Source organism: Sorex araneus, chromosome 3 (assembly GCF_027595985.1).
Source record: "Sorex araneus isolate mSorAra2 chromosome 3, mSorAra2.pri, whole genome shotgun sequence".
Taxonomy (NCBI): Eukaryota; Metazoa; Chordata; class Mammalia; order Eulipotyphla; family Soricidae; genus Sorex; species Sorex araneus.
Window position 1 is genome coordinate 123,080,236 of NC_073304.1, and position 25,010 is coordinate 123,105,245.

A 25,010-nucleotide genomic window follows, 5' to 3' on the forward strand; every position below is an offset into this window, starting at 1 on the left:
GAATTTTTAAAATGTCATCATTCCTTCTGTATTTGTCATTTGGCATCTTAGTATAAGGAAAATCTTGCTACAAATATTTAAAAAAATATTGTTTGGGCTGGAGTGATAGCACAGCGGGTAGGGCATTTGCCTTGCATGCAGCCGACCCGGGTTTGATTCCCAGCATCCCATATGGTCCCCTGAGCACAGGGGTAATTCTTGAGTGCAGAGCCAGGAGTGACCCCTGAGCATCGCTGGGTGTGACCCAAAAAGCAAAAAAAAAAAAAAAATATATATATATATATATATACACACACACACACAAATATATATGTGTATATATATATATCTCGTTTAGGGGCTGGAGAGTTAATGCAGCAAGTAAGATGGTTGCAAATAGTTAACCCAGGTTCAATCCCCTACATCCCATGTGGTTCCCACAGCCTTGTCAGGGGCTATTTCTGAACCAGGAGTAAGTCCTGAGCACTGCTGTATATGGCTTCAAAACAAAACAAAAGAAAACATAAAACCTCAGAACAAATTCTGGGATTCTATGTTATTAATGTTTTCATTTGTATTGTTGCTCAGATTGTCGTCGATTTAGTCTTTGGGAACACTGCTAAACTGACACCTATTCCTTTTTATCATGTGCCTGTCACTTTAGGATTACTGACCTTTTACTTTTTTCCTATTCTTTTGTTTTGAGCCCTACCTAACTGCTCAGAACTTACTCCTGGCTTTGTGCTCAAGTATCACTCCTGAAAGTGATGCCAGGGATTAAATAGGATTGGCTGCTCTGAAGGCTAGCACCTCTCTGCCCTGTCTTTTCTTTTTTGGTTTACCTTCTTTCATTACCCAGTTTCAGAATCAACAATTTCATCAAGAACTTTGGGTTTTTTTTTTTCGGGACTGGAGCGATAGCACAGCGGGTAGGGCATTTGCCTTGCACGCGGCCGACCTGGGTTCGAATCCCAGCATCCCATATGGTCCCCTGAGCACCGCCAGGGGGTAATTCCTGAGTGCATGATCCAGGAATGACCCCTGTGCATTGCCGGGTGTGACCCAAAAAGGAAAAAAAAAAAAAGAACTTTGGGTTTTTGTAGTAGAGAAAATTTTTAGAAAATAAGATCTGGATGCCAATTTTGTTCTTTGGTACTTGGATGTCATTGCTCTTTGATGCTATTAGAGGTCAGAAGTAGAGGATATTGTTAAAAAATTTACCTGGGATTTACTTATAGGTATAATTGAATTATAAAGAATAGCCAGTGCCAAAAAAAAATTTTTTTATTGAATCACCGTGAGCTACACTTACAAAGCTTTCATGTTTGAGTTTCAGTCATGCAATGATGGAATACCCATCCCTCCCCCAGTGTATATTTTCCACCACCAGTGTCCCCAGTATCCTTCTCTCCACCCCCTGCCTCTATGGCAGACAATTTCCTTCTTACTCTCTCTTTACTTTGGGGCATCATGGTTTGCAATACAGATACGAAGAGGCCATCATGCTTGGTCTGAAGGAAATTTATTACTTATAGTTCCCTAGAGGCAGGAACACACCTAGCTGTGCAGGACTAGGTAGGAGAGTTCCAGGTTTAGTCAGAAGACAGAAGGAACTAAGGCAAAGTGTGGATGAGCGACTTTATTTCTAATTTTTTTTGGGGGGGTTTGTGGTGGAGTGTGTGTTTATGCCTTATTGGTTAGTGATCAGAGCATGTTGCCTCTGCACTCAGAGTGATCACTCCTGGTGGTGCTTGGGGGTCCATATGGGGTCAGCATGTGCGAAGGAAATGTCTTACTCACTTTTTTTGTTGTTGTTGTTTTTTGTTGGTGGTGGTGGTTTTTGCTTTTTGGGTCACACCCGGCGATGCACAGGGGTTACTCCTGGCTTTGCACTCAGGAATTACTCCTGGCGGTGCTCAGGGGACTATATGGGATGCTGGGAATCAAACCAGGGTTGGCCAAGTACAAGGCAAATGCCCTACCCGCTGTGCTATCGCTCCAGCTCCTGTTGTTTGTTTTTTGGGCCATTCCTGACAGTACTCAGGACTTACTCCTGGCTCTGTGTGCTCAAGAATCACTCCTGGTAGGGCTCAAGGGACCATATGGCATGCCAGGGATCGAATTGTGGTCAGCTGCATGCAAAGCAAGTACTGTTGCTCCAACCAAAGCAATACTGTAAAATACTGTTACCTCTGTACTATGTCTCCAGTCAGAGCCTTTATTTCTCTAGTGACAGGAAGTTGATAGGTAGGAATGTCTCCTGTTGGGCAGGAAGTGAAACCCAGATGTCAGAGGTTGGAGGAACTGTAATATTTTTATACAATTCACATGTATTGTATAAATGTGCACACACATATCTGTAGATACTGAAAACTGATTTAATTTTAATTTAGTTTTAACACTGCAGTTATTTGTTCTAGTCCTTACTCTATGATCTTGAGGATCAGGGCGTCTCCTTTTTGACCCATCCTCCAGGTAACAATCTCCTGACTTTGAGGGCTAGGCTTTTTCTTTTTTTTTTTTTTTGGATTCAGCTTCACTAGAAGTACTGTTGAGCTGCCCTCTCTGATTATATGAACCATCTTTGTATACTTATGGTCTTTGCACAGTTCCAATAGGCATAAATTTTTGTTGCCAGGGTTTAAAGGTAGTAAGTAGGTAGTATTTTTTAATTGTCAAGGAAAACAAATTCTAAATTAGAGATTAAGGAAGGAGAGATAGTGCAAGGGTAAAGGCACTTGCCTTGCACACGTCCCACCCTGGTTTTTAATCACACCACATATGGCCCTAGAGCATTGCCATGAGTGATCCCTGAGCACAGAGCCAGGAGAGAAAGCCCTTGATCACATCTGAGTGTGACCCTGAACCCTCCTGAAAAAGAAGAAAAAAAATTAAAATCTCCTAAAATTTCTCTGCCTCTTACTGAATTTCACATAATTCTGCATTTCCTTCTGCCGTTCCTATCAGAATAGTGAGTGGGTGGGTAGCCTAGAGGATATGTACAATAATGTATTTTTAGTTCTTTTGAACAGAGGAGTTGTTCTAGCCATTGCTATTGATGACAGGAAGTATATTAATAGCTCCAGGGAAGAAGGGGTGGGATGGTTCCTGGTTTAAAGGGAAGATGGGGTGGGATGGTTCCTGGTTTGAAAAGTTTGATAGGCTGTACTCTGTGTATTTCATTAAGGTTTATTTGTACTCCATGGGAAGTTCTTCCTTTATAGATGTAGTCTAGTAGTCTAGATGCATGGACTTGTAACATGTTACAAAGTAGAGGTCTTTTTATAAGTATGTTCAATTTATTTCTGAATTTTAAAAAGTCTTTTATTTAAAAGTTTGTAACACTTAAAAAGATTCTTCTAGAATGTACAAAATCTGTGTGGAGATTCAGATGGTAGCATGTAGTTTTATAGTAACTTCTGAAGATATTAAATATTGTTTTCTTTACTCGTGAAATTCTTTTTCGGAGGTGGGGTATACCCTTGGGTGTTTGTGCTCATGTAAGGAAAGCACCTTATCTCCTCTGGCCCTGAAGTTTTTGTTGTTTACAAATATAACTTTGATTGTGGTATTTTTCACTTTTGGATTTTTTAAAAAGGAGATTGAAATAAAAATATGTTTATGAATCAAGATAATCTCTGTAAACCAGTTTGAGATTTTCTGCAAGATACCACATAACTTTTCACCATTTTGACTGGGGTAGGACTTGGACCCATGATGATTATCAAGTGTGATGGGCACGATAAATACAAGTTAAATCATTCTGAAGATTTTCTCTTTTTTGCCCTATTCTTTTTCCTAATTGAGGGAAGCGAAGAGTTGGTTTCCAAGGATACCAGTGTTGGTCTCAGATTGATGCAGTCATGGAAACTAGCACTAAACTCATTCTTGGCAGCTGCAAGTCCTGGTCTGATCCTTTCTTTGAAAAGCATGAGATTCTTTAATAATACATTTTTGGAAAGTTGTTGCCAAATGATTCCAGGTCATCCCAGAGGGGTGTTGGGAATGCTGTTGAATAGATGTAAGAATTCATTGAAGTATTAATAGGTTGCAAAAGAGATTTAACTAAAGATTTTTTGTTGTTGTTTTTGGATCACACTCAGTGGTGCCTCCGGGTTACTCCTGGCTCTGCACTCAGGAATCACTCCTGGTGGGCTCCGGGGATTATATGGGATGCCAGGGGTCAAATCCATATTTGCCGAGTGAAAGGCAAGTACCCTACCCACTATACTATCTCTCTCACTAACTTAAGATTTTTATGTCTAATTTCTTTAGTCCATATTTTAAACTTTTTTTAAAAAATTTCTAATTATAATTTGAGATTGTAATTTTGTTTTTAACTGTTTGAATTCTGTAGATGACATCAATCAATCAATCACAATCACAATATCCTGTTAATCACCGATTTCTCGGGCGGGCTCAGTAACATCTCATTTTGTCCTTTCCCTGAGATCTTAGAAGTTTATTTCGACTTGGCCCTCCTAACGATGTTGCACTGGGGGCTCTTCAGGGTCAGGGGAATGAGATCCAGCTTGTTACTGGATTTTGCATATGAATTACCCATGGGAAGCTTGCAAGGCTGTCCCATGTGGGCAGGAAACTCTCAGAAGACTGCCAGTTTCTCCTAGAGGGAGAAGTAGGCTAAAGATACCGCTTCTGAGAGCTTGCTTTTAAGTCTCTCTGGATGTTGGCCGTTGATGGGATCACACTCACCTGGGTTCCTCTGCCGGTACCTTCATGCATGAGGCCTGTTCGAACGTTAGAGAGGGGCCTCCAGCATGGCTGCAGCTAGGTTCCGGTGGTCTTCGGCCACTGGGAGCTCTGCTCGGGGTGGGGAGGGAAGCTGGAGCCCATCCCCTCCGAGGGGCCCCTGGGAAGACAGCCAGGCGTGCAGGCAAGAGACTCTCTTGTAAGTAGATTTCATTAGACATACTAATGAAAATATAAAATACCATGATCTTTAAATTGGTAGATTTGAAAGTGTATTGCTTTGGTTGAATTCCTATTCTTCTACATATTTATATGCAACCTTGGTTAAGTTACTTTACTTCCTCAGATGGATAATAACCTCATGCATCCAACTCATGGAGGAATCACATTCTAACATACCTTTCAGGGAAAACTAAACAGATTTTGTTTATTCCATTTAAACACAAAGAATAGGATTACTGATTAGTTTTAGTAAAATAAAACAAAGTTTGTCTCTAAAGGAAGAAGAATATTTTGACACAACATTTTTTTTTAGGTTAACAAGTGGTGAGAATTAGGAATCTTCTATCCCAAATGAATAAAACATATGTTTTCTTTTTCTCTAAAAAGATATGTTGAAACCAACAAATACAGCATTTGCTTGTTTTATTATTTGGTTTTTGGGGCACATCCAGCTGTTCTCAGGGTTTACTCCTAACTTTATAGTCAGGAGTCACTCCTGGAGGTGCTCAGGGGACCTTAGGGGATGCCAGGGATTGAACCCAGATCGCCTGCATATGAGACAAACTGCCTTACCCACTGTATTATCTGTCTTCCCTTTAAAGACTTAGTATCAGATTTACAAACTTAGTCATGTATTTATCAATTTGGGAAACACTGATTGCTGCATACTAAGTAATTAGAATCTCAAAGGAGATTAAAACACATCCTCTTCCCTGTTTGAAGAATTATGAGTTGAAAAGGGTGAAGAAGTGAAAATGATATTTTTTTACAAAACTTAATTTTTTATGTGTTTAGTTAAGCGTTTTATTAATAAGTTTGTTAAAATTTAATGATATGGAGATGATGGAGATGGGCAAGAGCACAGTTAAGTTAATAAGTATATTATACCCTGATACTAAAAGCAGGCAAAAATATGACAAGAAGATCAATATTTTTTTTTTAGTATCTTTATTACTTTTTCACATTCCCTCCCCCCCACGACCCTGTAAGATCTCACACTTGGGTAGAAGCTTGGAGACAACCAGGGTCATATCTGATGTATGGCCCGGCAGTGTTTAAGGGACCACCAGGATTATACCTGGTGGTTCAATATCTTTTTTTTTTCCCTGCTTTTTGGGTCACACCCAGCAATGCTCACGGGTTAGTCCTGGCTCTGCACTGAGGAATTACTCCTGGTGGTGCTTGGAAATCATATGGGATGCCAGGGATTGAACCCAGGTCAGTCGCATGCAAGGCAAACACCCTACCTGCTGTACAATTGCTTCGGCCCGATCAATATCTTCTTGATATCGATATGTGTGGTTTAGTCCCCTTCCCCACAAAAAGGAGAAAAAATGCACTGTGCAAAGCATTGTATAAATCCAGTACTGTTCCTGCCAAAATTCCGGTTGCCTTTTTATTTTAATTTATGGTGTGTGGTGGTGTGGGCAACACCTGGTGGTCACAGGGCTTACTCCTGGCTCTGTGCTCAGGCATCACTTCTGGCAGGCTCAGAGGATGACTTGGGGTGCTGGAGATTGAACCTTTCGCAAGACATACCCTGCCTGCTGTACTATCAATCCCTCCAATTCTGGTTTTTAAGGATATAGAGCAAATACTACTAAAGTTCATTTGAGACCATAACCCTTTTCCCCCATCTCAATATCCAAGTAAATCTTTGTTTTGGTGAGGGGCGCACCTGGTAGTGTGTGCACGAAGGGGTAAGTGCTGGTGGTTCTGGGGGAGTGCCTGGGCGCAAGCTCAGGTTAGCTCTGTGCAAAGGCAAACGACCTACCTTCTGTATTCTGGCTCCAACCCCTAGGAAGAATTGTTTGTAAGAAAATTAATGTTGAACATCTTGAAGGGAATAGATAAATGCAAGTTCTACTTCCCTCAGATTATTGTCTTATTAGTTATGGGTGTGAACACTTTGATTTGTTCCAGGCCCACACCCAGTGGTTCACAGGGTTTAGTTGTGACTGTGCACAGGAAACAGTTGTGGCTGGGTATGGTGTTGGGGTTGACCACATGAAAGACAAGGGCCTTAACCCTGAACTGTCTCCAGCCCTCAAAGCTTTTAAAGGATAAGAAGGAAAACCGAAAGACAAACTGCGATTATCTCATAATTACCTAAGTTCTTTTTGGGGGGTTGTTTTGAGTTTGGGACCACACCCATTGGTGCTCAGGAAGTATTTTTGACTCTGCTCAGGAGGTGGTGCTGGGGGATCATGTGCTGTGATCAAACTAGAGGATCAGACTAGGTAGGCCACATACAAGGCAAACACCTTACTCTATACTACCTTTCTGCTTAAGAGTCTAAGTTCTTATCTACTTTTTTGTTTTGGGGATACACCCAGTGGTACTCTGGACTTACTTCTGGCTCTGCACTTGGGGATCCTCTCTCTTAGAGGGGCTTGGGGGAACCTATGGGGTACTGGAGATTGAACCTGGTTCAGCCAGGTGCAAGGCAGGTGCCCTACCTGCTGTACGTACTGTTCCAGCCCCCTTTTAAGTAGAATATAGAAATCACAGATGTATCAACATGAAGCTTTTGTTAGTAGATGCATACTCAGAAGGGAGTCCTGGACTTTGCACCAAAATATTTAAGTAAAAGTCAAATATTTTAGTTACATCTATAGATTTTTTTGGTTACCTTATTTACTATACGTTTTTATGTAACCATCTAGTTCTAGGTCCTAATAGTATGGGAGGTAAGGAATTTTTCCCAGTCTTTGAAGAAAGAGAGGAGATTTAGTTTAAGATTTTAAGAAAACAAAAGGGCGTAGATAAAGGACCAAACATGATGGCCTCTCATTATCTGTATTGCAAACCATAATGCCTAAAAGTAGAGAGGGAGTATCACTGTATCACTGTCATCCCATTGTTTGTCAATTTACTCGAGCGGGCACCAGTAACATCTCTATAAGAAGGAAATTGTCTGCCATAGAGGCAGGGATGGGTTGGGGTGGGGGTGGCAGGAGGGATACTGGGGACATTGATGGTGGTAAATATACTCTGGTGGAGGGATGGGTGTTCTATCATTATATGACTGAGACTCAATCATGAAAGCTTTGTAAGTATATCACACAATGATTCATTAAAAAAAATTTTTTTTTCTTTTTGGGTCACACCTGGCGCTGCACAGGGGCTCCTCCTGGCTCTGCACTCAGGAATTACTCCTGGCAGTACTCAGGGGACTATATGGGATGCTGGGAATTGAACCCGGGTCAGCCGTATGCAAGGCAAACGCCCTACCAGCTGTACTATCTCTCCAACCCCCTCATTAAAAAAATTTTAAAAAAAGAAACTAAAATAGAAAACAAAAGGGCTTATTAAAATTTTTTTCTGTAAATTGCCAGAGATTAAATATTCTAAACATTGTTGATCAAAAAGTGAAATTAAGGCTATTGTGTTTTATATATATATGTATACACACACATGCTTGTGTATATATCATATGTACATATACATATATAAATTTAATCTTTTGCCACACCCAAAAGGTGGTGCTCAGGGATTACTTTTTTTTTATTAATATAGTCACTGTGAAATTACAAAATTATTTATGATTGGGTTTTAGTCACCATGAAATTACAAAGTTAAAGTTACTGCTGATAGTGTTTTAGGTATGTAATATTTCAATATTCCACTATAGATGTTGCCATAAGAGATCACTCTTGGTGGACTGAGGGCCCCTATGGGATGCGAGGAATCAGACCTGGGTTGGCTGTGTGCAAGGCAAACACCCTACCTGCTATAGTATTGCTCCAGCCCCTATTGTATTTTTTTTTTCTTTTTGGGTCACACCTGGCGATGCACAGGGTTTACTCCTGGCTCTGCACTCAGGAATTACTCCTGGCGGTGCTCAAGGGACCATATGGGATGCTGGGAATCGAACCTGGGTCGGCCGTGTGCAAGGCAAACGCCCTACCTGCTGTGCTATCGCTCCAGCCTCTATTGTATGTATTTTTTAAAGGATCCCCTTCCCAAAAGTGCTCGGGCAGCTATGGCCACTTCTGACTGTTTTCTGCCCACTGTGGGCCTGATGGGGCTCAGTGCTTTGGGGCTGGTGCTGTGGTGTGGTGTGGTGCTGCTTGGGTTCAGTGCTGCTGGTGCTGATTTGGTCCAGTGCTGCTAGGAACTACCACGACCACACTGGTGGCGCTCTGGGGGTCCATTTGGTTCTGGAATAGCTCTTAGGAGCTCTGCATGCAAGATTTGCATGCTCCTGCTCTCTCCAGCCCTTTGTGCTCTTTCTATCTTTCATATAGGCCCCTTATTTTGGGTGGTGGAGATCATCTAAGTAGTACTTAGGGACTACTCCTGCCTCTGCTTACGGGTCACTCATAGCAGTACTAGGGGACCCTATGTGCTGTTGGGCATGGAAACTGGAGACAGTCACATGTAAGCAAACACCCTAACCCGCAAATAGACCCTATGTAGCTACTTTTATAATAAGAAGAAACATTTCCACAAATTTCTTATGGATGTAATTAAAGTGTGATAGTTGAAATTATTATATTTTAATTATATAAAACATGAAAATAAAATTTAATGATCACTATAAAACAATTATAGTTGTACTAATTCTGATCATGGGGGAAACACCTGACAGTGCTAGGGGACCTGTTAGTGCCTAGGGTCTAACCCACGGCTTCTGCATGCAAAACCTGCATTCCAGCCCTGTCAGCCATCTCTCTAACCTTTAGTATAATATCTACAGATACCGTAATCAGAAAAATGGAGTTATTTTTGGGTGAATCATTTTGCTTTATATTTATAGTTTTTCCTGTCAAAATTGGATACAACTGTCCATCTACTATTGTTGATTTTTTTTTTTTTTTTTTTTTTGCTTTTTGGGTCACACCTGGCGATGCACAGGGGTTACTCCTGGCTCTGCACTCAGGAATTACCCCTGGCGGTGCTCAGGGGACCATATGGGATGCTGGGATTCGAACCCGGGTTGGCCGCGTGCAAGGCAAACGCCCTACCCGCTGTGCTATCACTCCAGCCCCAATTGTTGATCTTTTTATAATGAAATACTATGTATTTTCTCTTTGGAAATGTCTTTATGTAGATGTGTGACCAAATACCATTATAAGTCCACAGCCTATGATTCTGTTTATTTATTTGTTTGTTTTTTTTTTGGCTACACCCATAATGCTTAGGAGTTATTCCTCTATCAGTGCTCTGTCATGGTAATGCTTGGGGGCCCATATGGGATGCCGGGGGTTGAACCCAGGTTGGCTGTGTGCAAGACAAGCACCCTGCCTGCTGTACTATAGCTCCAGCTCCTTTTTTTTTTTTTTTCTTTTTTGGGTCACACCCGATGATGCACAGGGGTCACTCCTGGCTCTGCACTCAGGAATTACTCCTGGCGGTGCTCAGGGGACCATATGGGATGCTGGGAATCGAACCCGGGTCGGCCGCGTGCAAGGCAAACGCTCTACCTGCTGTGCCGCCGCTCCAGCTCCAATTTTTAATTGAGCATATTAATTGCCTGGAAAGCATTTGTAGATTCAATTTTTTAATAACCTTTTAGCATGTCGTTGCATTGTAGATTAATTAAGGTTAGATGGAAGTTTCAAAATTGTACAGTTAAATTGATTTTTTTCTTTTTTTGTTTGTTTTTTGGGCTACACCCAGCAATGCTCAGGGGTTACTCCTGGCTCTGCACTCAGGAATCACTCCTGGTGGTACTTGGGACCATGTGGGATGCTGGGGATCTAACCTGGATTTGTCACATGCAAGGCAAACACCTTACACACTGCACTATCAGTCCAGCCCCAGTGTTCTCACATTTTATTTTAGCTTTTTCACTTCATGGAAGTGTGTATAAAGCATTTTTTTTTGTTTATTTTGAGTGTTGGGCCACACTAGCAGTTCTTGGGGACTACTTCCAGCTTTATAGTCAGGTCACTCCCTATGGTTCTGGGGGACTATGGTGCCAGAAATTAAACCTGGACTCCTGTTGTTAAAGAACACATTTGGATTATTGAGCTATCTTTCTGGCTTAGTGAAGCATCTTTTGTCTGAAGCAGGGAGTGTCGGTGCCAGACCACGGTGCTCAGGGGCTATTCCTTACTCTGTTTTCAGGAGTCACTCTTGGTGATTCTGGGGACAATATACCCAGGGTCAAGTGTATGCAAGTGCCTTACTCTGTAGTCTGTCTCTTCCCCCTGCAAAGCATTGTTTTTGGTTTTTTGTTTGTTTTTTGGGGGTCACACCTGGTGGTGCATAGGCTTTGGACTCAGGGATTCTTCCTGAGAGGGCTGGGGACCATATGGGATGGAATGCCAGGGATTGAACCTGGGTCACTTGCATGCAAAGCAGTCACCCTATATGCTGTATTGTCATTCTGGCCCCACCTACACAGGGTCTTTACATTGGTCATTTATCAGACATTTTTGTCTGATTATTATATCTGTAGTGTAAGCTTCATATTTACTTCTGATCTGCCACTTAACTTTAGGTTAGATTTATTAAATAACATGAAATCTGTGACTAAATCTAAATTTCAAAGCCATTCATTGTTGAATTGTTTCAAAGTCTGCTGTTAGCTGCTTTGGGTTTTTCCTTGTACATGATAAACTGGTTGCTTTTTTGTTTTGGGGGCACATCCAGCAGTGAGTGCTCAAGGCTTATTTCTGGTTCTGTGATCAGGGAACACTCCTGGTTGTCCCAGGGGACCATAAAGGGTACCAGATACTGAACCCAGGTTGGTAAAGTGCACGGCGAACGCCCTACCTGCTGTGCTATTTCTGTGGCCCCAAGATTTTTCTTTCGTTATTAACTGGAGAACCTTAATAAATGTTATAGATTACTGTATTGCAAGATTTTAAAAAGTAAGACTATCTGCTTTAAAGATTGAATTTAGCAAACAGAAACATTAGGTATCAAACTATACAATTACTTTTAATATTAATTTATTTCTATTTCTATTTTTAAGTAGTAGTTTCTCTTTAAGAGAATTAAGGAATCTAATTTTCCTGTCTACATATGAAAAGGCAGAAACTTGGTGAATAGCAAGACTGATGGTTGCTATCATAAGCCAGAGTCACTTGGTAGTGGCTCTATTAACTGTAGGAACTAGAACTATGACATCTTTCTAAATTGCCATAATGTTTTATTTCTGATCTTGAAGAAGGTGATTCTGCTGAGTCACAGATTTTATTCTTCCACTTGATCTTATTCCTTAAGTCAGATGATAACTAAAAAGCCTCACTGACAGTGTACATTGAGCCATGCTTCAGATATTATTACATGAAAACTATTGCATATTTCAGCTAGGCTTTCAAATTTTTCATTCAGCTCCTACTGTAGGAAATCCATTTCCTCATGTGGCTATTGATGTGTTCCTGTGTTTATTGGTTATTATAGATTCTGTTCGACCAGAAGGTGACAGCATTTCATATCAATATTTGAGAACCATTTGTAACTGGGTTTGACACTTGGCAGTTATTTGACTCCATAGAAGTTATTTTATTGCTGTCAGTTTCTTCATCTGTAAGATCAGCAAAAACATTTATTTCCTGTCTTGTTTCAAAGATAATGTAAAATACAAATAATACATATTATTCAGTTTGGCATAGTGCCTGACACTTAGTGTTAAACCCTTAATGGTAGAAATTATTATAATTCTTATTGAAAGTGCTTTTTTTCTCCTCTTTTTTCTTATTTCTTTTGCAGTCCTAGGGCCTCTCAAATGGCAAGAAGAGGTCACATGTGCTGTGGAGCCGCTACCTTTTTTTGGTTATGTTTTGTTTGGGGGTCACTTGCAGCTATGCTCAGGACTCATTCCTAACTCTGTACTCATGGATCACTCCTAGTGGTTCTTAAAGGGATGTTGTGTGGTGTCAGGGATAGAACCTGGGTGGCCACATGTAAGGCAAGCATCAAAAGCTTCTGCACTTTATTTTTATCTGTCTGGTTATTTCTAACTGGTAATAACAAGTCTAATGGCATCTTCTAAGATTTGACAAAGTCAATTGTGTCAAAGATCCAAGCAGTATTTCTTGGTCTCAAAAAGCTGAAATTAATGTTAGGAAAGTACGATAATAAAGATAATCATATCATCATCATTATTATTTGCAGTACCAGAGATTAAACCCAGGCCTTCACATGTGCAGTGTATGCACTCGACCGCTAAGCCCCAAACCCCGAGATCATGCACCCAAATAAAAAATGTGCTGTGGAGGTGGCAGGCTGGGAAGGGGGCCGGTGGTAGTGGGTGAGAGGGAACCAGGGAACCCTGGTGGTGGGAAGAAGACTCTGGTGGTAGGATTAATGCTGGAACAGAGGGTGTCTAAAACACAAATATGAATAACATTTTTTTCTTTCTTTTTTTTGGGGGGGGCATCATACCCGGAGATGCTCAGGGGTCACTCCTGGCTCTACACTCAGGAATTACTCCTGGCGGTGCTTGGGGACCATATGGGATGCTGGGAATCGAACCCGGGTCAGCCAAATGAAAGGCAAATGCCCTACCCACTGTGCTATCATTCCAGCCCCACAAATATGTGTAACTTTTTAAATCTCTGTGCTTATAATTTTTTTTAAATCATCATCATAATCCCATTGACCGTCGAATTTCTCGAGTGGTCTCAGTAACATCACAATTCATCCTAGCCCTGAGATTTTAGAAGCCTCTCATTACTTGTCCTTCCCAAGGATGCCGCATTGGAGGCTCTTTCAGGGCGAGGGGAATGAGACCCAGCATTGCTACTGGTTTTGGCATATGAATACACCATGGGGAGTTAGCGAGGCTCTCCCACGTGGGCAGGAAACTCTCGGTAGCTAGCCAAGTTCTCCCAGAGGGAAAACTAGGCTATAAGATGTCTTCTGGGAGCTTGGTTTTATAGTTTCTGGGTGTGGGCCGTTGGGTGGGGGGGGCAGTCCCTGGGTGTGACCGCCTAGCTACTGGAAAATGGGAAATCTGGGCAGAGGAGGCCCAGTCTCGATCTGGCAAGCTTGGAGGTCTCAGTCCCGGGTCCCACATACCTGGGTTCCTCTGCAGGTACCTTTGTGCGTGAGGCTCGTCCGAACATGGAGAGGGGCCTTGAGCACGGCTGTGGCTAGGCTCCGGAGGTCTTTGACTCTGTCTTTGGCGCTGTTCCGGGTGGGGAGGGAAGCTAGAGCCCACCCCCTCCGAGGGGCCCCAGGGAAGACAGCCAGGCACTCAGGCAAGAGACTCTCTGCGTAGCTCTCTTCCTGGAGCTTGGTTTTAAGTCTCTGGGAGTGGGTGGTTGGTGGGATTACACGATTATACCAACTGCACCGGGGGCAGTCCCTGGATGTGACCACCTAGCTACTGGGAAATGGAAAATCTGGGCGGAGGAGGCCCAGTCCCGATCCTTACATTTTTTTAAAATAAACTAAATAGGGGTTGGAGAGATAGTATAACAGGTAAGGCACTTACCTAGTTTATAGTCAGCCTGGGTTCAATCCCCAGCATTTACACCCAAAACACACCCCTAAGTGCAGCGCCTCCCCCCCCCAAAAAAAAGAGTAAATTAAAAGCTTAATGTCTTAGAGAATAAAGATTACAAATTGCTAGGGCTTAATATTAACTTTTATTGTGGTGGAATTCTGTGATTATTGAATTTGAGAAATGACTTAGAAAGCTTTTAAAACATTTTAAATTGCTTACAGTATTCTAGGGACTCTGTTAGTCTTTAGGTTACTTTAAAAAAGTTTTTTTTGGAAGGGGGCCAGACCTGACAGTGTTTAGGGCTTACTCCTGTCCCTGAGCTCAGGGATCACTCTGACAGACTTGGGGGACCATCTAGGGTCCCCAGAACCAAACCTGGGTTGTCTGTGTCCAAGGCAAACACCTTAACTGCTATACCATCTCTCCAAGCCCTAAGGTTTTGTTAGCCAGTTACAGAACCCCAGGAATCTTAATGTCAAGACCATAGCAATTATAGTTTGAGACAAGCAGTTTTCTGTGATTGACTTTGGTGGTTAAGGGAGAGAAAGGTGTTAGGACAGTTGGGACTTCTGGCTTGGGAGAAGGGTAGATTAGAATTGACAGACTGTTCATAGTTTGTTTGAATTGACAAACTAGCCAGCTGACATTTTTGTACAGCTCAGTCTAAGTAGTCATATATATATATATATATATGCATCCACCTACAGACAAAGTCATAGCTGTAGGGCCAAATATTTACTGCATTGCTGGGGTGGCCTGGGTGAACTCCCAGCCAATCAGGCCTAGACTCGCCAGGAGGGGGCCCCAGATCTCTGGAACACCACTTAGTTGGAGGGGGGGCTCCCCACAGTTTTCTTGTCTGGCTCCTGAAATGTGAAGCATGTAACTTTATGATATATCTAGTTAGATTGTTTTTTCCCCAAGAACGATCACAGTGTTTAAATAGGACTGTTGTTATTTCTAAAGAGTTTTTTCTTTGGTTGCAGGTGCCACAATAAAAAAGGTATTTATGGAATTCCAAAAGTGGTGATGGATGATACAGTTCAAATAACGGAGGTAAGAGACATAAAGCTATAAGGAGGCTTTGTCACTCCAGCTAGTGTCCTCATAAAGTAGAGCTAAAACTAAGTTCTCTTCCACTCCATTTTATTTACGAGCTATAAGAACAGCAGTTTTTGTTTTGATTTTTGCTGTTATTGTGGTGGGTGCTCAGAAGGAAAGGAAGGACCTTGACTCTGCTAGGCAGGTTCTTTACCACTTATGCACATCTCCAACCTTTGTTTTTTTTTTTTACTTTTGCCACACCTGGCGGTGCTCAGAGCTTACTCCTGGCTGTGTGCTTGGGGGTTACTCCCAGGAGTGTTTGGGGGACCATGTGTTGTTGGGGATTGAAACTAGGCCTCCACAATACAAAGCAGGGGGCTAGAGAGATGACACAGTGGATAGGGCACTAGCTTTGCCTTGAACATGGCCAACCCGACTTCGATCCTCGGCATCACTTTTGCCACACTTGGCGGTGCTCAGAGCTTACTCCTGGCTGTGTGCTTGGGGGTTACTCCTGAGCACCGCCAGAAGTAATTCCTGAGTGCAGAGCCAGGAGTAACCTTTGAGCATCACCGGATGAGACCCCCTCCTGCCACCTCTAAAGAAAACCCAGTGCAAAGCGTTCATTCATTCTGTTTATCTATCTGTTCAGACCTGTTCATTTATATATTTAGTCAGTGTTGAAAAGTTGAACACACTGTGTGTGTGTGTGTGTGTGTGTGTGTGTGTGTGTGTGTAAAGTTGCCTTCTGTTTTTGTTTTATCTTTAAAGATTGTTTTTAAAGGTGAAGGAAGCTTTTATTTAGAAAGCGCTGTTGTAGCACTGTCGTCCCGTTGTTCACCAATTTGTGTGAGTGGGCACATGTAATGCCTCCATTGTGAGACTTGTTACTATTTTTGGCATATCGAATACGCCACAGGTATCTTTCCAGGCTCTGCCCTCTTGCCGGGCTCTCTGAGAGGGAAGGAGGAATCGAACCCAGGTCGGCCATGTGCAAGGCCAACGCCCTACTCTCTGTACTATTGCTCCAGCCCCTACACTTGCTATATTTTAGTGCTCAAAACAGTCCTCTAAATTAGTAGGAGAGGTTGCTCTGGATATCTCAGGTAGTAGGGTACTTGTCTTGCATATATGATATCATACATTTGATATACTAGGCCAGGGAGGTACAGGATTCAATTCCTGCCAGGTGTAGCCATGCAGGCTCTAGGGATCACAGGACCTGAACAGTGCTGCATCCTCAGGCCCTTACACTGAACTGCCACCTCAGTTGGCTGAGAATGCCAGGAGTGGCCCCCCTGAGTACCCTTTAGGAGGCCCCTTCTTCCCTAAATACTTAAATACTGAGAAATAGCTTGTCTAAGCTATGGTAGTGACTGAACTAAGACTGAAATGTACATTTGTCTATTACAATATGATTTTTCACTCTGGCCTTTACTGCTAAGAAGATAATTGATTTTCAAGTTTCTAGGAAATTTTCTATTTTCTAATTTTAGAAAATTTTTAATTTTCTAGGAAAAATACATCATGCACCAAGCTATGTTCTTCAGCTATTTTGGTCATTTGCTGAGTGTAAAAAGCACTTTGAGATTCAGAGTAGAAGAGTTTGATCTGACTTGCCCTGATATCAGGATAGTGCTGATAGAAAAAGTGAGTCTATGGGGCTAGAGCAATAGTACAGCGGGGAGGGCATTTGCCCTGCATGCGGCCGACCCGGGTTCGAATCTCAGCATCCCATATGGTGCCCTGAGCACCGCCAGTAGTAATTCCTGAGTGAAGAGCCAGGAGTAACCCCTGTGCATCGCTGGGTGTGACCCAAAAAGCAAAAAAAAAAAAAAAAGAAAAAGAAAAAGTGAGTCTAGTAGTTACCTTCAGTTTCGGAAAGAAATAAAAAATTGATGTTGCTATTCATCAGTGGAGCTAGGTGGGTATAAAGATTTGTTTTTAGAAATAAACATTTTGTAGCTTCAAGAGTTTTGATAGTTTATGATTTCATTTCATTTTTTTTTTTTTTTGGGTCATACCTGGCAATGCACAGGGGTCATTCCTGGCTCTGCACTCAGGAATTACACGCCTGGTAGTGCTCAGGGGACCATATGGGATGCTGGGAATTGAACCCGGGTCGGCCAAGTGCAAGGCAAACGCCCTACTCACTGTGCTATCGCTCCAGCCCCCTTAATTTCATTTTTCTGCAAGGGAATGGGAGGGATGCGGGTACAGCTGGCAGCCTCAGGACTTACTCCTGGGTCTGCACTCAGGAATTACTCCTGGCAGTGCTTGACAACCATATGGATGCCAGGAATCAAACCCAGGTCTACTGCGTGCAAGGCAGACACACTACATGCCGTTATATCTTTGACCTCTAGTTCATGATTGTTAAAGGAATTTGTTCATTTTGTCTAAAATGTTACTTTTTTGTATGAGTTACCACACCTTTGTGTCATTTTAATGTCTATGGTATCCATTGTTATAACCCCACTCCCCTTTTTCAACTTTGGGTCACATTCTTTGGTGCTCACAACTTACTCCTGGCTCTGTGCTCCTGGCGGGGCTCAGTACCATATGGGATGCTGGGAATTGAACTCTAGTTGGCTGTGTGCAAGGCAAGTGCCCTACATGCTATACTATCATCCCAGCCCCTGCCTTTTGTGTTTATTTTTGTTTTTGTTTTGGGCACACACGCTGGTGCTCAGGGCTTACTCCTGGCTCTGCACTCAGGGATCGATCACTCCTGACGTTCCTTGGGGGACCATATGGGATGCCGGGGATTGAATCCAGTTTTGGCTCTGCACCCAGGGATGACTCCAAGGGGCGTCGTCATGGGACCATACATGGTCCTGGGGTTCAAACCTGGACTGGCAGTGTGTAAGGCAAGCTCTGTGCCCACTGTACTATTACTTCAACTCCCTTTTAACTCTTATTTATCCTTCTCAGCCCAGGAGCCAGTGCCTCATAGAAGTCTTGGCTGGGCTCCTGACTTGGTCAAATGTTCTTATAGGCTCTTAGAGTTGTGGTCTTCTGTTACTTGCCATATTTATGTGTGTGACTTTTTTTGTTGTTTTTTTTTGGGGGGTGCTACTGGGGATTGAACCCAGGTTGGCTATGTGCAAGGAAATTGCCCTACCTGCCCTACCTACTTGCTCCAGCCCCCCACATTTGTCTGAGTTACTTTGTTTAATATTAGTGTTTTGCTCCTGTGCTCTTAGGTTTCATGAAGTTACAAATTCAATTAGGTTTTGCTCTCTATTTCATTCCAGTACCAGGGACAGGACCTGGTACACAGCAAGTGCATCATCATTTTTCTTCATTTTCTTATATGTTTGGCATTTTATTAGCAGTCTTTCTGGCATTTGCCAGGTTAATCCTGTGGCTTTTTCGTTGTTTCTGAGTTTTGGTCCACATCTTGAGGTGCTTAGGGTTTACTCTGGGTTCTGTGCTCAGGGGCGTTCCTGGTGAAGCTCAGATTATTTATCCTGTGACTTTTTATATTTTGAATTAATTTTGTGAGAATTATTATATATATTTTTCTAATAATCATGGCTAAATTTCTGAAGTAAATTTTACTTGGTTATATTGTAGTTTTATATTGTAGCATATGTTGTAGCATATGCTTGCCTGCCCTCTAGTCCTTTCTTAGTGTTTCTGGTATTGAATTTTGTTTGCTGGGCTTGGTCTAAATGTTTTAATATTTTTACTGCTAGATGATTCATTGTTTAGGAGTGAGGGATGCCTGCCGTACCTTGTGTGGTAGTCAAGGGATATTTCCAGCTCATTGCTTGGTTGTTACTCAGAGTAGTTCTTCGAGGCCCATGTGGTTCAAGGGAACAGACCCACAGTTCCAGCATGTGAATGAAGCACATGCTCCAGGCCTTTGGAATATCTCCTTGGCCCCTGCTTCTAGACTGTTTTGCTGGGGGAGCTAGAGTCTTTCTGGGTTGGCAACTATTTTACTTTTTGAAGACAGTTCTTCTGTTGTCTTGTGCCTTCTTTCTGTGTTTGTCAGAAAAATAGAACCAATAAGATATGTACATGTGTACATATCTAGAAAGATGATTATTTTGAGGAACTGACACATAATTGTAGAAACTTGGCAAGTCTAAAATTCAATCGGAAGACTAGAGACACAACAAACTATTGTATTTAGGGAGTTTGATTGAGATTTACCTCTGGTTTGAGGGAGGTCCTTTACTTTTCAAGCCTTCATTGGGTTTGATACAACCTGCCTATGTTATATTTTATTCCATGTCTAACAGTAAGGACGGGGAGTTGGCTTTGAGAGTTGGAGTGAAAGGTTTGCGTATGGAAACCCTGGATTTAATCCCTGGTTCCTTTGAGCATCACTGGAAGTAACCCGAGCTCCAGAGGATATATGCCTCCATACCCCAACCCTCACCTCAGAAAAACTGAACAAAGTCAACCAGTTGAAAAGTAAATATTATCCAAAAACACATTCATAGTATCAGAACAATATTTGATGAAGTATATGGATGCTGTGGTCAGTCAAACTGAGAGAAAAATCTTAAATCTATTCCTTGTCAGCTTTGTCCCTCTATGCACTTCCTTAATCTCCTTGACACTTAACTCTTCTTCAATTGCAAAGCCATGCTTAATTTGATACAGCTATTCTGCATGCAACCAAAAACTATTTTATTTTCCCAGAGGAGTATGTAAAGCCTCCAGGTAATGTTTATTTTTCTTCTTGGTATCCTATAACTTAGATACTAAGATGTAACATTAATAATGCCTAAGTACTATGATTCTCTACAGTATGTTTTCCCTTAAAAAAATAATTGTGAGGGCTGGGGCAATAGCACAGCGGGGAGGGCGTTTGCCTTGCACTCGGCCGACCCGGGTTCGGTCCCCAGCAGCCCATATGGTCCCCTGAGCACCGCCAGGAGTGATTCCTGAGTGCAGAGCCAGGTGTGACCCAAAAAGCAAAAAAAAAAAATTGTGGGAGGGAGGGGAATAAAGAAAATATTTCTGTATTTGCTCTATTACTGCAAAACAAAGGTCCCCTGGACTTAGTAATTTAAAGAACAGCCATTTATGATTTACAGGTTATGACTCTCTGAATGAGCAATCTGCTGATTAGCTGTGGGGTGTTTCACTGGTGTTGACTAAAGTCATTCATGCAGCTATAGTCAGCTATTGGTTTATTTGGGCCTGAGCTTTTCTCAAACAGGTCTGCCAGTTAGTGTGAGTGTTTGCTGACCTCTCTGTTTTTGTCTGTTTGGGTTTTATTTTTTTGGCAAAAGCACCCAGCGGTGCTCACAGCGTACTCCTTCTTTGGCCTTCAGGAAGTAGTCCTTAGCAGGACTTGGGGGACCATATATGTTGTGGGGGATTGAACCTGGATTGGTCTGTGTCAGGTAGGTGCCACCTGCTGTCTATTGTTCTGGTCTTCCACACCTCTCTTTTTGTATAGAAAGATCATCTTGAGGTATGGCAGCAGTGATTCTCAGAGCAGAATGGAAGCCACTAGATCTCTTAGGGTGTCAACTTTGAAAAGGATTTTATTGACTAAAGCAAGTCTCAAGTTCTGATCAAGTTCAAGGGGTGGAGGCATTTATCTTTTGATATGCATACCAAAGTCTTAGAATAAAAAGTATGGGTACAGGAGTTTTTGTAGCTATCTTTGCAAATAATCTACCATGATTTTTTTTTTCTTCTTTTAAAATTTGTTAAAATTTATTTTTATCAACTTTTTTTTTTTCTTGGTGCTTTGTTTTTTTGATTTGTTTTGTTTTAGGGCCACACCTGGCTGAACTCAAGAATTATTCCTGGTTCTGTGCTCAGGGTTCACTCCTAGGAGAGTTTATGAGACCATATTTAGTGCCAAAGATCAAACCCTGGTTGGTGGGGACGGAGCAATAGTACAGTGAATAGGATGAACCAAGAGCCGCGGCACGAGAAGCAGAGCCTCCCGCCTACTGACTGTGATCCTGAGGTCTCCTAACCCATTTTGGCACCAGAGCAGATTCTTGCAGCCATGCATTTTGACTGTGAACTGAACTACAACCTCGTGCAGCCCGGGGAGGGATTTTTTTCCCTCTCCACCCCATTTTTCTGAGCGAAAATGGCGGCAGCGGCAGCAGCCACGCGGTGAGAGCCACCCTCTAAGACCCCTCCACCAGGAGGTAGGACTTTCTTTAGTGACGTAGCCTGTAGGTGATCCTGGGAGGGGAGGTGTTCCCGGCGCGCCTTCCGCCCAGAGATGAACCAAGAGCCGCGGCACAAGAAGCAGAGCCTCCCGCCTACTGACTGTGATCCTGAGGTCTCCTAACCCATTTTGGCACCAGAGCAGATTCTTGCAGCCATCCATTTTGACTGTGAACTGAGCTAAAATATTAGAAACCCAAAACTCAAAGTCTTCACTCTTACCAAGGAAGAGAAATTATTAGATGATGCTTATTCAGCAGGCCTGATTGTTGGGGAAAATTTCCAATCAACAATAGTGAGTTCTGTATGGAAATATGAAATGTACTCAATATATAGAGAGAATAATGGGAATATCATCAGCTACTTAGATGGGGGGTGGGGTGGGAGGGGGGTGTATTGGGGTTCTTGGTGGTGGAACGGGTGCACTGGTGAAGGGATGGTGGTTTAAGCAGTGTTTGACTGTGACTTAAACCTGAAAGCTTTGTTTTTTTTTTTCTTGTTTTCACGGTGGTTCAATAAAATATTTCTTTAAAAAAAAAAAATAGTACAGTGAATAGGGTTCTTGCTTTGCATGGGGTTTGATCCCCAACATACTACACAGTCCCTTGAGCACCACCAAGAGTGATTTTTGAGCACGGAGTAAGGAGTAACTCCTGAACATCTCCGAGTTTGGTCCAAAACAAACACCAAAAAAACCTTGGGTTTTGTGTCTTGTACACTGCAAGTGCCTTACCTCCTGTACATATCTCCAGATCTTTTTTTCATCTTTCTGACCTCTTAAGGTCCTTTGGGGCCATGGACCTCCCCAAGCAATGCTTAGAGGCCCAGTGGTGCCCAGTAGCCAACAGGGCCAATACTTGGCAGTGCTTGGGAAACTGTGACAGCTACACTGAAAGTGTTTGAATGCCATTCAGTACCAGGAATCAATCTTGTTATCTTTGTCTCCATATGCTAGGTACGCGCTCCATTTTTACCTATTACCATTTACACTGTTTTTAAATTTTTTATTGAATCATTTAATTACAAAGTTAAAAGGTTATTCATGATTGAGTTCTAGGCATACAATGTTCCAGTAACAAACAATCCCTCCATCAGTGTTCACTTCCCTCCACAGTGTCCCACCCCACTCCTAATCCCCCTCCAGACTGCCTATATGGGAGAAACTTTTCCCTTCATTCTCCCCTCCCCCTTTTCTTTTCTGTACTGTGGTTTACAGTACTGTTGCTGATAGGGTATCTTGAGTATCACATCCCGTCCTCCTCCAGGGTGACTACTTCCCTGTGCACCATGCTGCAGTGCTCCCTTCCTGGACCTGTGTCCCCCGCACCCCCTATAGACAGACCCAGCGGCAAGCTTTCTATGGAAGACCATTTCTCATATTCTTTGTTTCTGTTTCCTTTACTCCAACCTTTTTAGCTATCTCCCAAAACCCTTAAAAATTTATTTTAGGGCTGGAGAGATAATATAGTGGATAGGACACTTGCCTTTCATGACTCAGTTTGATCCCTGATACCATCAGGTCTGGTCCTTGAGCATAGAGCCAGGAATAAGCTCTGAGCACTGCTGGGTGTGGCCCAGAAACAAACAAGAATGTCTGGGCCAGAGAGAAAGTACAGGGTACAGGATTAAGGCTCTTGCTTTTACGTGGCTGATCCCAGTTTTATCCTGGCATCACATATGATCCTCCTGAGTTCTGTTGTGTGATCCCCCTGAGTTCTGTCAGGAGTGATCCTTGAGCATACAGTCAGGAGTAAACCTTAAGCACAGCCAGATCTGGCCCCAGACCTCTGACCCCAAAATTTAATTTTAGGGCTGGAGAAATAGTATAGGGGTTATGGCACTTGCCTTGAATATGGCTTACCTGTTTGATCCTTGACACCACATATTGTCCCCCTAGTGCCACTGGGAGTGACCCCCTGCTTAGCACCAGATGTAACCCCTGAGCATCTCTGTGGCCCCAAGCCCTCCCATCCCTTCTCCTCCCTGCCCCTCATCCCCACCCCCAGTTAAGTTTAATCCTTTGCTTTGGGCCAGGATATAACTCAGCAGTAGAGTGAATGCTTCACACATTTGCCTGGGTTCACTTTCTGGCACTTCACCAAAAATACTGTTGATGTTTTGAAGTATTAATGTGCTAAATATATATAGATTTTCTTGGGGGAGGGGTTGGTGGTGCTTGGGAGACCATGTGGCGTGCCAGGGATCAAACCCAGGTCAGGTATGTGCAAGGCAAGCTCCCTATCCACTGTACCATCTCTTCAGACCTTACACAGATTTTAATTATCCACTTGATTCTAAGAACTTGGTTCTTCTTCAGCTTGTGACTTCTTTTAGTCTTTTGTTTTAAGTAATTTTCAGTAATTCATAATTTTGTATGTGATTTACATTATTTTTCTTTTTTTCTGAGACTAAAACTGTATCTTTAGATCCTCTTAACTATAAATATGTATACCACTTACTTTCTATATTTTTTATCGTCTTGCCTCCTCTATTGTCATTATTCCCTTTGACTTAATCGTTCTTCTAGTTACTAATTCTGAACTGTATTTTGTTTGTCATTAAAGTAATTCATTGATCTTTCAACCATTATAGTTTCTCAGTTCTAGATTTTTTTTTTTTTAGATCCATGATTATATTGTGGATGAAATTCTTTATATTGTAGTACTTTTCTTGTTAGTCTTCTGCGCATTTTCTTCTCTGGAGCCAGACATTGTGTTTTAGAAACAGTGTGTAGAGGGTCAGAAGAGATAATAAAGCAGGGAAAGCATTCCAACCGGAGTTCAATCCCTGGCACCCCTATGGTTCCCTGAGCCCTGCCAGGACTGATCCCTGAGCACCGCTGGGTGTGACCCAAAAAGTAAACAAGTAAGTTGGGACCAGAGTGATAGCACAGCGGGTAGGGCGTTTGCCTTGCACACGGCCGACCCGGGTTCAATCCCCGGCATCCCATATGGTCCCCCAAGCACCGCCAGGAGTAATTCCTGAGTGCAAAGACAGGAGTAACCCCTGAACATCGCTGGGTGTGACCCAAAAAGCAAAAATAAATAAATAAATAAACAAACAAGCAAGCAAACAAACAACCCTTTCCCCACCCCCACCCCCCACACACTAGTTTATAGAGACTGGGGATATAACTGTTTGATAAATCATATGTGTGAAATATGTAAAACCATGGGCTAGATTCCCCCCCCAGCACCACCATAAATAGTTTGTAGGAATAATCGAAATATAATACATTTTTTTGGGGGGTGGGGACAGGACAAGGTGGGTGGTTGGGCCATATCTGGTGATGCTCAGGGGTTATTCCTGGCTCTGCACTCAGAACTTATTCCTGGCAGTGCTCAGAGGACCATGTGGGATGCTGGGGATAGAATCCATGTCGGCTGCATGAAAGGCAAATGCCCCACCTGCTGTACCATCGCTCTGGCCCCTTTGATGATATATTTATAGATGTTTCTCGCCTTGCCTAGAGGTTTTGAATTTTTAT

General features: G+C 42.5%; 1 protein-coding gene across 4 annotated transcripts in view; it reads left to right on the forward strand.

Annotated features, from left to right (window-relative positions):
- PTPRA (protein tyrosine phosphatase receptor type A) overlaps nucleotides 1-25,010 on the forward strand; it is a 140,995-nt gene that overhangs the window by 19,348 nt on the left and 96,637 nt on the right. For 2 of the 4 annotated variants that reach the window (XM_055133227.1, XM_055133228.1), the window contains exon 2: nucleotides 15,307-15,376. The exons of 1 other annotated variant lie outside the window; for it this stretch is intronic. In XM_055133227.1, coding sequence (XP_054989202.1) covers nucleotides 15,350-15,376 — 27 coding nt within the window. In that variant the 5' untranslated portion in view covers nucleotides 15,307-15,349. Of the gene's footprint in view, nucleotides 1-15,306; nucleotides 15,377-25,010 lie in introns of those variants that run through there. One more of the 4 variants, XM_055133226.1, reaches the window with a different exon arrangement.